The sequence below is a fragment of the Moschus berezovskii genome, chromosome 15 (genome assembly GCF_049115385.1).
Source record: "Moschus berezovskii isolate FMDL1 chromosome 15, NW_MosBer_1.0, whole genome shotgun sequence".
NCBI lineage: Eukaryota > Metazoa > Chordata > Mammalia > Artiodactyla > Moschidae > Moschus > Moschus berezovskii.
Window position 1 is genome coordinate 43,765,222 of NC_142474.1, and position 14,112 is coordinate 43,779,333.

At 57.7% G+C, this 14,112-nt stretch overlaps 1 protein-coding gene across 1 annotated transcript; it reads right to left on the reverse strand.

Annotated features, from left to right (window-relative positions):
* Positions 1 to 890: 890 nt before the first annotated feature.
* Positions 891 to 9,878, reverse strand: PAX1 (paired box 1). Its single transcript, XM_055424787.2, has 5 exons — positions 9,605 to 9,878; positions 8,565 to 9,194; positions 6,880 to 7,022; positions 6,134 to 6,356; positions 891 to 1,091 (listed from the first exon to the last, which is right to left on the reverse strand). The coding sequence occupies exons 1-5, from the start codon at positions 9,876 to 9,878 to the stop codon at positions 1,000 to 1,002; spliced, it is 1,362 nt and encodes a 453-aa protein (XP_055280762.2). The 3' UTR covers positions 891 to 999.
* Between the last annotated feature and the right edge of the window lie 4,234 nt (positions 9,879 to 14,112).

Sequence of the window (14,112 nt, forward strand, 5' to 3'; positions counted from 1 at the left end):
TTTCCGACTCCATCCCTTTGCAAACCAGAAGTCAGATTGCACCTTTGTACCCAGAAGCAGTTTGTGGTTTAAATTAACAAATGGGCTGACTCCTGAACACACACACACACAAAAAAAAAAAAACAGTGCAGACATGTCTACCATATGCTGGACTCCCTCCTGTTGGGTGTGGAGGAGTGGGAGGGCACATTTCCAGGGTAGGATTGGTTTTCTAACCACAGAAAGCACCAGTGGCCGCAGGTGCCCCCCTGCCCTCAACCTTATTTGGGGTGCCATCACCTCAGAGGAAGCAAAGAGAAACCCAGTCCTTAGGCACTGAGAAGATATCCAGACAAGAATACTTCCAGATAATGTCCTTGGGGGAGGGAGGAGAAGGGACAGTTCACCGAGGCTTTGTTTGGGTTCATTGCGATAAAATGTGGGGGCTAACGACCAGAGGATCTGTCCTGTTCACCTGTCGAGCGGGGGATTGGTGGGGGGAAGGGGGAACAGGGCAACGAAGAGAGGCGGAGTAGTGACTAAAGGCCCAGGAGAGGAGGTGGCCGATGGGGCCGGACACAGTAAAAAGGAACCACGTAGACGGGGAAGACGCAGGGGGAAAGGAGGCTAGAGAGAGAGGAACGTAAAAAGGGCGAAGGTGAGGGAAGAAAGGAGGGTCGATAGGAAGGAGATGGAAAAGGGAGGGAGAAGGAGAAGGCACGGGGAGGGGGGAGGGAGGCAGGGGTGGTGCCGATCGACCCGGGACTTAGTCGGAAAAGACGCTGGAGGCCGGCAGGCGAGGGAGGCCACGTCCGACCAAAGGTCGAGACGAGGATATAATAGTCCGAAGCCAAAGTTCAGAGAAGCCGAAAACCCCGGAGGATGGAGGACGCGCGGCCTCCGGGCGCCGGGCAGAGCGAGGCCAGGCTGATGGGCACCTCGGCGGCGGCGAATCCTCGGGTGCGCGCTCCGCCGCTGCCTCCGGGCTCCGGCTCGGGCTCGGCTCGCGGAGACGAGGCCCTAGGAGGTCGAGGCCGGGATGGGTAGTCCGTGTAAACTCCCGAGGCCGTCTGGGGCCTTGCCGCCCGGGCTGGGCGGCTTCCGGTCGGCCACTGCGGGAGGAAGCACAGGGCGTGGAGTCACTGTCGGGCGCGGCGCGGAGCAGGAGACCCGCGGACCGCGATGCCCAGCTACGCGATGGGCAGCGCGGGGCCCCGGGGGGAAGAAGCGGCGCGCACTCCACAGCCGGGCGCTGCAAGGAGGCAACGAGACTGGGCATCCCCTATGCCCTCGACGCCCACCCGCTGGAGCCCCTCGCCCGCCCAGCCCGGCCACGGCTCTCCGCTCGGGGCACTCCGGCAGATGCTCCATAACGCAGACTACCCCCCACTCCGCGAAATGGCCTGGTCCCCTCGCTGCTCAGGAAAGTGGGCCCGGGGCGCAAGGAAGCGCTGCCGAGAGGGGCGGCCCCGGACTGGGCGGCTGTCAGATCCCAGACGTCGCGGGGAGGGAGCAGGGAGTTGAGATGCTCGAACGCCGCCTCCCAACACCCCCCCCAACACACCCCAGACCCCAGCCGGCACACCGGCTGGAGGGGCTGCCCGCGGGCCAGGTCACTATCCTCCAAACAGTGCAGAGCTCGCGATGGACCGGGGGAATCGAGTTGGGGAGGATCACCAAAACGCCCCTCGAGGAAGTCCTGGGCGGCCTGGACCGACGTGGGCGGTGGTTGCGCATGAGGCGCGCGGCCGACCTCGTTCTGCCCTCGCGGCCTGGGTACCCAGCTGCGCTCGCCACGGTAGGCACACTTCGTCCTGGGGCGTGGGGCCTCCGGAGTCTGCGACTGTGGTCTTGCCGGATCAGGCGGCATTTTGCTCTTTGCTCTGTTGCTTAGGGTTTTGGGAAGGGGCCCAAGTTTTGCTAGTGGAAGCCGGAAGAGTGATGCTGCTATTGTGCAACCCCTGTTTTTCCCTTTCCCGACTCCCGCCGCTCGGCTTCTGTACAAGGAGGCACAGGATTGTTTACACCTAAAGACGCCTATTCTCAACTTTCTTTTCCACTCCGCCCCCACTCATGTCTTCCTTTAAAGGGGGGATCTAGGGGCGCCTCAGTTTGGGGCGAAGGGGAGCTCCCCACTGTTTACGCCCGCAGCAGCCCTCGCCCGGCAGTAGGCGCACCGCGCCTTGAGCTCGCGGAGCCGAGCCCATACTTCTGCGACAGGGGCGCGCGCGCGCGCACCGCTTTGCGCAGAGGTGGCGAAAGGACCTGAAAACCTTTCCAGGACAGAACCCTTGCTCGCCCCAGCCTCTCAGCTCTCTTTCCTAAACACAGTTGCGGCCACTCAGCCGACTGCGTTTTCAGATTTTTTTCATTCCACCCAGTACACACACTTGGAGGTGAGGGCCTGTTTAGAAAACATCTCCGGAGTAGGAGGTTTCTCAGCCAAGGGCCGGTTGCCTGAGAAACAAGTTGGGGATGGGGGGGCGGGGAATGAACTCGTGAAAAACAAATACCTGGGAGGCCAGAGACAGATTGCACTCCACTCTACGGGGGTCGATCCTGCTGCGGTGTTTTTCGCTCTTCCCAGACCAGTCCCTCCCCACAAGACCTCTCCTCCCCTCGGTCCCCACCTCCTGCACCCCGGGCGCCACGAGCGCGTAAGGCGTGCTGGTTTCGCAAGCTCTGGCCGGCGTTAGGCGCGCTGCAAGCTCATTTAATCATAATGGACAGGATGGGGACAAGCTTTTTTAAAAAATATTGGGACTTCGATTCCAGGGCTACCGGGACCCTGAGGCGGGGGGGGGGGGGGGAGGAGGACATGTCAAGGAGATTCTGGAAAAGGGTCTCCCAGGTCTGCTGCATCAAAGGAGACGCAGGTTGACGGCAGTGGCAGGCTCTCAGGGCAACGCCTGCGCCCTAATATTCCTGGCAAAGTTCGCTTTTAGGATCCTTCAAGAACTAATCCGGAGCAGAGATGCCTGGAACAAGCCTCGAATTGTCTCTAACAAATACAAAAGACACATTTTCTTTGAGCCTATGCAATATCTTATACATGTGATTTCCAAATCTTTAGACTTTCCAAAAACCGGCTGGGAAGGACCTCAGAGCCGGGAAACTTTGAGTTTCTGCAAACCCGGTAAATACCATTTGTCTGGTGGGGTCTGTCACCTGTCTGGAAAGGGAAGGAGACGGTCTTGTCTGGATAACAGTGGAAATTCCTACACAGAATGTCGTCGCCCATTCACATGTAGATGAAGTGGAACTTTCCTATGCTCACAGCCTTCAAGAATTAACCTTCCCTTTCACCAACGGGAAATGTTAATCATACGTTCTTACCTAAATAATAGGGAACCTAGACCCCCAACCCTTTACCAAAATAAAGTTAACTGCAATCCATAATTTGACATCTGAATAATCTTATCTTAGCATAATAGTTAATGTTCACCTGCACCTGATTTGAAGGACATAGTGAAATATATATATATATACATATATAAAATATATTATTATGTGTATATTGTCCACGTATGGACTAGATGATCAAACATATTTAATTTTTACTGAGCATTCATGACTTTCAGCTTAAAAACTGCTTTCTTACTGAAGAAGTTCAATAAATGTAATTCCTACTGTCCTTATGAACTGAAAAATGAATGGTAGTAAACTGTTTTCTGGGATAGATTTCTTTGAAGATAATTTTGTATTCAATGATTAGAAAATTAAAGGCATTTAATTTCATTACTTTGTAATTTTTCAAAGACCACTTGGAGGATGGGGGGCAATTTTTCAAGTCCGTTTTTTTCTGCCAATGAGACGAGTAAAAATCCATAACCCAAGTCGGTATGTAATTCTCATTATATGTTCCTGTTCAAACGCAAACACTTGTATGCCAGCTGAAGAAATCATTCTTAATGATGGACCTGATTTATTCGATGACCCTTTACCTGGATCTTTAAAGAACTGTCGGGATCAGGAAACTGTTATTAATTTAATAACGAATGTGGCTGATTATTGCTGCAGATTTGTGGAATGGCTGGGATGCTCCATGATAGGAAGTAAAAATAATGGTTACAGGGACAGGAATGCCAAGGTCAGTCAATGGCTCTGGGTTTTTTGTATTTGTTCCTTTGTGTTTGTTTTTGTTTTTCCTGCTGCTCCATGTGGGATCTTTCATGTTTCAATTCTCCAACCAGGGATTGAACCCATGCCTCCTACAGTGGAAGCGTGGCGTCTTAACCACTGGACTGCCAGGAAAGTCCCGGCTCTGTATTTCTGAAAGGAAGGTATCTTCTAAAGAAAATCAACCATCAATGAGTTCCCCCTTCCACTTCAAATTAACTGGATTTAGCAGCTTCCCCTCTGGATTATAACCTACATTTCATAACTTGTTTCTAATGCAGTGCTTGACGTGCGCTGCGACAGAGCGGCACTGTTAAAAAAGGACCTCATCGTTCTGAAGTTAGTGAATCCTTTTTATAAGTCTTCCTGCTGCTTGGGGTCACCCCAGGGGAGATCATTTAAATTTTTGGCTACACTTTTCTAAATCAAATGAACTTAAATGTTTAGTCTCATTAATGTAATTTGATAAGGTCATTTTGATTTCTAATTCAGCAGAGAACATCAGGTGTCAAGAAAACAGTGGACTGGAGTCCAAGGACAAGGCTTTGAGCAAAACATTCCCCTGAGACCCTTTATCTGTCCTTAAAGGGAAAGCTTGGAGGAGCTCTGAGTCTGGACTTTTAAAATTCTCTTTACTTCCATTTTCCTGTAAATGAACAGGTGGAATTTAAATTATGAAGCTTAAAGGAGTTCTAATTCTCAATATCTGTAAATTGATATCTCAGAATTTTTGTGCTCCAAGAAAGGTGAAAATTTTTTTAAAACTTTTGTTCCTCTGCGTGACTGTTAACAGTGACATCTAGTCCCTGCCCCCTCTCTTTCATGGATCATGCTATTATGTCTCAATGAAACCATGAAACTACTTGGAAATAAAACTTTTTGCCTGGTTGTCACCAGAGAGGAAGACATGCCTGTCCTCTACCTATGGATGCCACCTGTCCCCACTTCTGCCTGGGTGAGTATGAGGCAGGTCAGCTGCTAAAGGTCTCTTCTGTCATCTGGAACATCCCTGTGGTCCATGCTGCCCCCAGGTTTGTTTTCAGCCTCCTTTACAGGGAGGCTGGCACCCCCCTTCCCGGGGATGACTCCTTCCTTTCTCTAGAGGAGCTGAAGTTGCAAATTTCTGGTGCCCAGAACCTGGAAGCAGCAGGTTCCAAATTGGGAATCCTGTCATTCTTTTCACGGTGAGGAAAATGCAGACTCAAGGGCAGGCGAGTTTTTCCCAAGTTGTAGGAAAAACTAGAACCCAAAGATCAGTGTAAGAAGAGGCCCCTCACACTGCTGACTGTCAAATACCTCAAACCTGTTGGTTGGCTTATCAGAGAGCAGATTTATGGAGGAGGGGCAGGGCGAGATGGCAGCAGCGAAAGAGGTGGAAACCTCCAGCCACATTTCCTGCAGAAAGATGGATCCCGGAAACCATCACACAGCGTTCAGAGTCTAGCCTGTCTAGCCTTAGAGACTTATAATTGAAATGCTGTCTCCTTTCCCAAAGGATGTGTTTAAGGAGAGACCAGGGCCCGCTTGGGGGGAAAAAAAATTTAAAAAAAACTCGGACCTGGAGGAAAAGATGGGCAGGACATGGAAGAGGCCCGGAGCAGGTCCAAACCACCTGCGGGGCTCAGGTGCCACTGGCAGGTCCTCCACGGAAAGTACAGCCCTGCAAGCCACAGGAAGTTGCCCCTGGAGAGTGCCTTCTAGACCTTTCTAGGTACAGAGAAATGAAACCCAGAGAGGGGGGCCTTTTTTTCTCCATACAAGTTGGGGAGACAGTCCTAGCGCCTCTCCCAACCTCCTCTTGCCTTTCTAGGGACACAGTTTACACCTGCTTAATCTACTCTGAGACGTTAACAGACTGAAAGCATAAACCGAGCAAAGAATCTAGGCCAGTACCCACTCCAGCCTCTCGCGGTCGGTCTCGCTGTCTGTCTCCCCCTGAGTCTCCGTCTGTCTCCCCCCTTTTTTCCCAGGGACCCTTCCTAACGCTCCTGCCCGCCGCCCTCCTGCCCGTCGCCAGCCCGGCCGCACCCCTCACCTTCTCGGTTGGGATGCTTGAAGGTCACGGCCGCCGCGAGCTCCCCGCCGTGCACGGTGACGCTGGCGCCGGGGGGCGCCAGCGGGGGACCCTGCGCCGGCGGCCACGGCGGGCCCGGGGCGAGGTAGCCTCCGGCCGGCGAGCTGTACACGCCGTGCTGGTTGGAGGCCGGGTAGGCGCAAGCCGGGAGGAAGCCGCCCACCGCGGAGAGGCCGGAGGCCGACTGCGAGGAGAGAGCGCGACAGCCTGTCACCAGCAGGCGACCCTTCCGGCCTCCCCAGCACAGGCAGTTACGTGAGGGTCGGGGGGTCCTCATTCCCCCTGATGTCCCAGCCATGATTCCCACGCGAAGCCTGGCCTCTAACTGTCCTGGCAAGAACTCCGGCAAAGTGATGCCCACTCCAACTCTTTAAAAGTGCTCATAAAAGGTGAAGGGGTCAAGGTAGTCACCCTCCGGAATTTAGAGAAAGGGAGTCAGTCCTCCCATCTTTTGTGTTAACTTGTCCCAGCTTTTTTAGCAAAAAATGTCTTGGCCAAAATGCAAGTCAATCCCCTTGAAAGTCAGCGCGCCTAGGAAAGAGAGAAATATGCCCGCAGATGCCGGGCCAGGCAGCCAGACCCTGAGTGTCTCCCCAGCTCTCTTCCCCCAACCCCGGAGTGGGGAGGTCTGTTCTCTTTCTCTCTAACCCGCTCCCAACTTCTCCGCTCCCCTGATGAAGGGTGGCTCCTTCCCCGCGCTCGGTTACCTGCGTGTATTTAATGTCCGTGTCTAAGGCAGGTTTCTCGAGACCGTTCACAGCGGGGCTGGCGGGGAAGGCCGCGCGATTCACTCCCGCCCAGTCTTCCATCTTCGGGGAGTAGGCGGCGCCTTCGCTCCCCGCCAGGGCCCCTGCAGGGACACAAGACGGATTAGAAGGGCATGTGGGCAGCCCTCAGCCCCGGACGGGCGCACCCGGGCCTTCAAGTGCCCACCTCCTATCCAAGAGCAAGCCCAGGGCTCCTCTGAACCCCCAAGGGGCAGATGCTCCGAGGCCCCAGGTTTCACTTTTGCTCCCAGCGGCGCAGAAGGAGGGCGGATGGGCCTGCTCCTCCCTCCCCGCAGCCCTCAACCCGCTTCCCGCGAAACAAGGGATCTCCAGCAGGGAGACAGCTGGCAGCCAGAGCTGGCGACCTCGGTCCAGGCTGCCTTTCCGCTGTCCAGAGATGGCGCCCCAAAAGGTTCAGTTCAAATCAACAGAAGGCTCAATAAAATTACACGGGGTTTCTCAACGTCTCAAAAAGCGTCTGGAAGGCTAGAAGCTGTTTCTGTGCAGAACTCCCTGAAGAGACATCCCAGGTGTCCCGAAATAAATGTCACCTCAGCTACCCAAGAGTGTGCGGGCACAGGTCTGCTCCTGGCACAGGTGTGTGCGAACGAAACCGAGAGAAATCTCCAGAACTGAACTCAGGCCTAGCCAGGTCACCTCCCTGCCAGTTGCCCGTGGGCTGCTCCATGCAAAGCTTTGGCCTGAGCCTGAGGCCCAGGCTGGGTCTGAGCCACAAGGAGAAACAAAGGCCTGTGCGCAGACCTGGAGACGTGGCCCAAGGCCGCTGGAGCTAAGCCTTAAGTTTCATCCAGGACGCCCCTCCTCTCTCTCAGGCTGCGGTGAATTTTGCCTCTTACACTCCTGCTGAGTCTTCTCACCTAAGAACACACCATTCTGCTAGGGGCAGGGGACAGTGCAAAGAGACTCAGGGCTCAGTTCTGCTCCCCCCACCCCAATTCTCCCAAGCCCCGCATCAAAGCTGCCCCTAACCCACCTCCTCTCCCTGTCTCCCTCCTCCACACCCAGACAGATTGCTGAGAGTTTCATTGTAGGCCGTGGGCAAATCCATGGGTGCTTCCACCCTGAGGATGGCCACAGCCTGTAGGCGCCTGTGACCCAAGATCTCAGTCTCAGGACCTGTGGGGCCTACTGGAGACTCAAGCCACTGAGCCAGGGCGGCCCTTTCACCCTTTACTCGAATCTTTGGGCCTGGGAAGGACAGACCCCTTTGGGGAATGGTGAGGGACCCTGGAAGAAACTAGTCTTAACGAAAAGGTCGCAGAATTGACTTTGCGGTTTGTTTGGCTTAGATCTGGCGATAGGGGTTTGCATACTTTTTGCAAGAATGAAAAAGCGCAATTTCAGGCCTCTGAATTTGTGGTCGGCGATTGCTCTTCCATTTGAGAAAATATTTTCCATATTTGTCATAAAAAGTTCAAGATGTCCGAGGACTCCCACAGAAGGCCCCAGGACCCTCAGCCTCCCTGGCCAGCCAGGAGCCCTCCCCTGAGCCAAAACCGGTTGGAGGAGGCCCGGCGAGAGTGACCCCCTCACCCGCACTCCTGCCCCCCCCCCGCTCCATTCTGCCCCTTCCAGGAAGGCTACCGAAGGCCGGCGCCACTGACCTGTTTGCTCCATAAACGTCCGGATGCCCAGGATGTTGCTGACCGAGTGAGCCGAGGGCCATGAACGGGGGATGCTGACGTGGCCGGCTGTGCCCGGGACCCCGTGGTGGCTGCCCATCTTGGCGCCCGCGGGTGACACGGGGCTGGGGTAGGGGTACTGGTAGATGTGGTTGTAGGGTAGCGCCGGCTGCGGCGGCGGCTGCTTGCTCGCCTCATAGGGCCCGGGCTGCGCCAGGCTGCCAATCTTATTGCGCAGAATACGGCTGATGGAGCTCACCGAGGGCACGTTGTACTTGTCGCAGACGCCGTCGGCCAGCAGCCGGTCGCGGATCTCCCAGGCGAAGATGCCGGGGTCGCCCTGCTTGTAGTCCCGGATATGCTTGACCACGTTGGGGGTGGTGACGCGGGGTTTGCTGCCCCCGATGGCGCCGGGCAGGATGGAGCCCGTCTCGTTGTAGCGCGCCAGGATCTTGCTCACGCAGCCATGCGACACGCGAAGCTGCCGACTGATGTCACAGGGTCGGATGCCTAGCTGCGCCAGCTCCACGATGCGCAGGCGGATGGCGTTGGGCAGGGGCCGGCCGTTGACGAACACGCCGCCCAGCTGGTTCACCTCGCCGTAGGTCTGCTCTGCGGACGCGCCCGGCCAGAGTGAGGGGAGGGGAGAGAACACCGGCGGGTGAGCCGAGGGTGGCCGCACGGGGACAGGGGCCGCACCCGGGGCGCCTCCGACGGTGACCGGCGGCTCCTCAGAATCCCAGCGAGCGGACCGCGTCCGGTCCCGGGAGTCAGCATGCGCGCAGGGGCAGCGGAGGGGTGCGCCGCGCGCTCCAGCCCTCCGTGCCCTTTCGCGATCTCTGGCGCGTCTACTTGGAACATCCCCTCCGCGCCCCCTCCACTCCCGGGACTGCGGGCGTGCGGAGAACGCGGCCGGTCCGGGATCCGGGACCAGGTCTCCCCGGGAAACCGCGGGCGCGAGGGAAGGGAGGCGCCGGGACACCGCCGCCCCCGCGCCCCCGCCTCGTCCGCCCGCCCCTTACCCATGGCGCGCGGGCCGGCCGGCTGCCTGGCGCCGAGGCGGCCGGGGCTGGGCCCGGCGCGGTCCGGGAGAGCTGGGGCGCCGCCGCCGCGGGAGAGGCATAGAGGGAGGGCGCGCGCGATCCGAGAGCCGCGGCGGCCGGGCCGCGGACTGGAATAGCGCCGTGCGCCGCCGCCGAGCGCGCCGCCGCCCGCCCCCGGGCCCGCTGCCGCCGCCGCCGCCCGTTCCCAGGACACTCTCCACGCCCGCGACCCCAGGCCTAGGGTGAACTTCATCCGATTAGGAGAAATTCGTCTGACCGGGAGGCTGCGGAGTGCGGGGATCAATTTGACGTGTCCTCCACGTCAATCTCGGCAGTCACGCCGGAGACTCGCGAGTTGGCAGCTCATTGGTTCCCGTCACTGCGCCCCGGCGCCCCCTTCCCCGCCCTGAAACTCTACCCCTCCTCCCGTCCTCCCCCCTCGGCCCTCCCTTGGAACCCATCCCCCTACACACACACACACACACACACACACACACACACACAGAGTCCTAACTCCCCGCCAGGCCTGGGTCCTTCCACTTGTTCCAGTTCCCTGGAAGCCCCTTACCACTAGAGTTTTGAGAATGATGGGATGGGGTAGTCATTTCAAATTGATGAGTATTTATCAGCAGCAACACTAGTCTTGGTTTCAGTTGTGTTACTAACCTCCCCGGCCATTACTACTAAGATAGTCAGGGATTAAAGTTGATGGTGGCAGGGTGCTCAGTGTGGGACTACCCCTCGTTTCCCTTTCCCTGGGCAGCCGCTAGCGCCCCAGCCCAGGTCACAAGGGCGCCCCAGTGAAACCAGCAGGCTAGTGCATGGGGCCTGGTCAGCGGACCTGAGGCATTCGGGATACAGTGACTCCAGAGTGTCCTATTTCTGGCCAACACCTCAATCTCGCTCTAAGAAAATCTTTACAATGTTTGACAGTTACCCACTCCTTGGGGTAGTGTGATTTCAATGATGTGAGAGACGCATTCTAGATTCTTGTCTCCCAGCAGACTGGCCCACCCACTTGAATTCAGGACACAGGTCAGAAACGGATTCTGACCTACGGCCCCCAGAACAGGGACCTGGTGCTGTGGAGACCGCAAGGGCAGTCTGGTGGCCCACTAGAGGACACAGGCTATAGCTCCCGTTCTAGGCCGCTTCCTTTCTTCCCAACCAGAATCCAGCATCTTTCCATGCTGAGACGGCCTGGCCTCACCGTTCACTCTGCATCTGCAGCTTCCAGGGGGTCTTTGTTAAACCACTGAGTGGTCGTTTCCCTGTCAGGTAAGCGGGGTTTGTGTGGCCCTGAACTCTGTCCTTAGCAATAACCGTCACCTCCTTTCTGTCTCTATCCTGAATTGTAGATTTTCCAGCCTGTGTCGCTAACTGTGGCAGTCCCAAAGGGAGCCTGGAGGTGGGGACCAGGAGAGAGGAGGTGGAGAAGACCAGTCCTGGGAGTTCTGAGCTTGGGGCCCTGCAAGTTCAAGGGCACTGAGCTGAAGGGGGGGCGGGTGGTGGTGGAGGGAGCCTAGGAAAAGAGCCGGTTCCCAGGGATTCCCATGGACTACCAGCTCTCCTGAGGAGGAGAAAAGAGTCCCGCACCCCCTTGGCCCCAAGAGTCCAACACTTGGGAGCTGGTGGAAAGCTTCACACAGCTTCAGTGATGCTACTGGAGGCGCAGACAGACCCGATCAGCGCAGCCTGGGGAGCAGCGAAGACCGAGTCCCTGAGAGATCAGAAAGCCTGCTGGCTCCTAAGCCAACTGTCTGAATATGTCAGTTAGGAGGGGCTGAATTAATCCTGGCTCTGGGGAAGCAGTGTGCAGGCCCCGCAGGTGATTTCAAGAACGGTCTTTGGAAAAAGAAAAGCCGGGTTCAGAAGAGGTGAGGACTCTCCCTTCCCGGAGCACAGAAATCGTAGTGCAGCCTTGGGCCCCGGGTACTTCAGGGAGGACACCGGGCCGGGCAGAGGAGCGTCAGAGTACACTGGTGAGAGGTGGAGTAGGACTATTTTAGAAGATTAGGCCCCTCCACCGCCGTACAGGGTCGGGTTCGGAGGAGAAAAGATGACTTGGATGAAGGTGGGCTAACCGAAGCCAGGAGCTCTGAAACGACATCGAGCCAAGAGGACTGAGCACGCAAGGGACCCGGGGCCCTCCGAAGCCACCAGCCGTGGGACAGCCCCGCTCAGATCTCTCCAAGTGATTTTGGAACCTGTTAGCCCCTGATCTAGACTTTTGTTGCCTGAATTTCACGTCAGGCGCCGCGGAAGACCGAAATCGTTTTATCCCTAAACCCAGGAAACGCAGCACCCATCACCCGGTGCCCCCTCAAGACAAGGTGAAGCAGCTAAAGCCATTTCTAACCCCCGCCCCGGCCCAGGCCCCGCGGCAGGCGCGCTCAGAGAACAAATAAAGCTGGGTACCCGGGTGAGAGGCGGTTCTCCCCAATCGTCCCATCAGAGGAGCATCAACCTCCACTCCTGTGCCAGTAGACCGCGAACCCGGGAGGGCATCTTGTCCCCACTCCCCTTGGAGAAGACCTTTGGGACTGGAGGAGGCGCCAGGAGGATTGAGCCCGGGGGCTCCATGGGGTGTCGGAACCCCCCACCCGTGCCCTCACTTCACATTCCACACCTCTTGCACCCCCATCCCTCCCGCCGCCCGCCGCCTTCTGGGGACCACACAGCGCTCCCCGCGGCCCGCTCCCGGCCCGCCGCCTAAAAGCTTACAGTTTGTCGCCCCCTGACGGCAGGCAGCACGGCTCCACCGGCTCCCGCCGCGGCAGCCGGGACTGGGGCGAGGGGGCACCAAGGTGGGCTCACGGGGGAAAGGAAAAGACTCTTCCCACCTCTCGGGATGCAGCCTGGTCTCCTCGGTGGCAGGGAGCGGCGACGTGGTCGGCGCTGAGAGCGCAAAGGTAGAAAATAACAAAGCTTGCGCGGGTTCCCACGTCGCCGCTGGGCTGGGCTTGGCTCTGTTGTTTCGAGAGCCCGGGATACCGAGAGGAACAAAGTCAAGAGCGGCCAGGCTCCGAGGCCGCCGCCGAGCACGGGGCGCCCGCTGGGATCAGGGAGCCAACGCGCCCGTCGGGGCCCGGACGCCCTCCTGGCTGAGGACGGCTTCGAGGATCGCCGAGTGGCCTTGGGGACTGACGCGGGTTTCTTGGGCCAGAAGGAGAGGCAGCCGCGTGCCCAAAGCTTGAAGCAAACAGGAGGCTGCTGGTCCTCCCGGGAGGCAGGAAGGGCGGTGGGTGAGTACCCCTGCGCTTTGCCGCCTGAGTCCAGAACATGAAAGGTAAGTCTGCGAGAGTCAAAGGTTCGGTGCCAAGGTCGTCCTTGGAGCCACCATCACCCCGTTTCATGTCTCCTGCGCCGCTGATATTTTAGTGGGGCTGTTTCGGAGAGCTATTGGGGGGTGCCAACGAAATGTGCCAGTCACAGTAGAACCGGGTGTTCCCCGGAGCCCGTGCATCGCAAAAGCTTCAGGGAAAACCTAAACCTGCAGAAGGAAGTGCAGCTCAGGTCCCGCGAGGCCGAAGGAGCGACTGGGCGCCCTTCGGTTAGGCGACCGCGACGGAACAGAGCTCAGAAGAGACAGGCGGCATCCCCGGAGGACCCCGGGCCGAGCCCGCGGACTAACAGCGGACGCCAGTACCCGGCCGCCGCCCGGCTGGGCTGCCGGACCAGCGCCGGCTCGGAGGGAGCGGAGTCCGGATCCCAGGGCCTCCCTCCGGCGCGCGCGCCCCAGGCCTGCGAGCTCGCGCGCGCTCCGGGAGAGTCCGGGCTCCACGCACGCCCCGCGCTTTTGCTGGGATTTTAAGAGCACTGTGCAGGGAGTCTCGTGGTTTGGAAAGCAAAGTCAACAAACCGAGTCTCTTGACTTTCTTTTTAAATTTGCTTTAAAAAAAAAAAAAGACAAGGCAGGCGACACACGTGCTTTATGCACCAGGTTATAGTGTGCCCCACCTCAGCACAGACACAGTTTTGCAAAGGCGACCCCGCGCACCACACTTAAAAATAGGAACGAGCAAGAAGTAGTCAGCTGCACCGAAACCTCAGGGAGGAAGAGCGAAGCCAGGTCAGGGAACTGCAAACCCCAGGGAACGCGCTCACAGCGCACTAGCTCGCTGGATACGGGACTATGAGACAAATCAACGGAACCCCACCCAGAGTGACCGCGGCTTTGGGGACCTGGGGGCAGGTAGGAGGGAGGAGGACTCACGGCTGAATTGGCCCCTTTGCCGGCGGCCGTGCGGACTCACAGGTAACGGGGGCGGGGGCGTCTTGCCCTGCACCTGCTACTCCACACTGGAACACACACACACACACCCCAGACCCTACATGGAAGGTGTTGAAGATGGTGCCAATTGGCAATAAAATAGAGCTACAAGGACAAGAAATATCGACGGCTTCCATTGGGCCTAATAGTGACAGCGCTGGCCTTGAAGTTGGTTGCCTAGCCTCGCATTTCAGTTGCCAGCTTGGAACTGGGT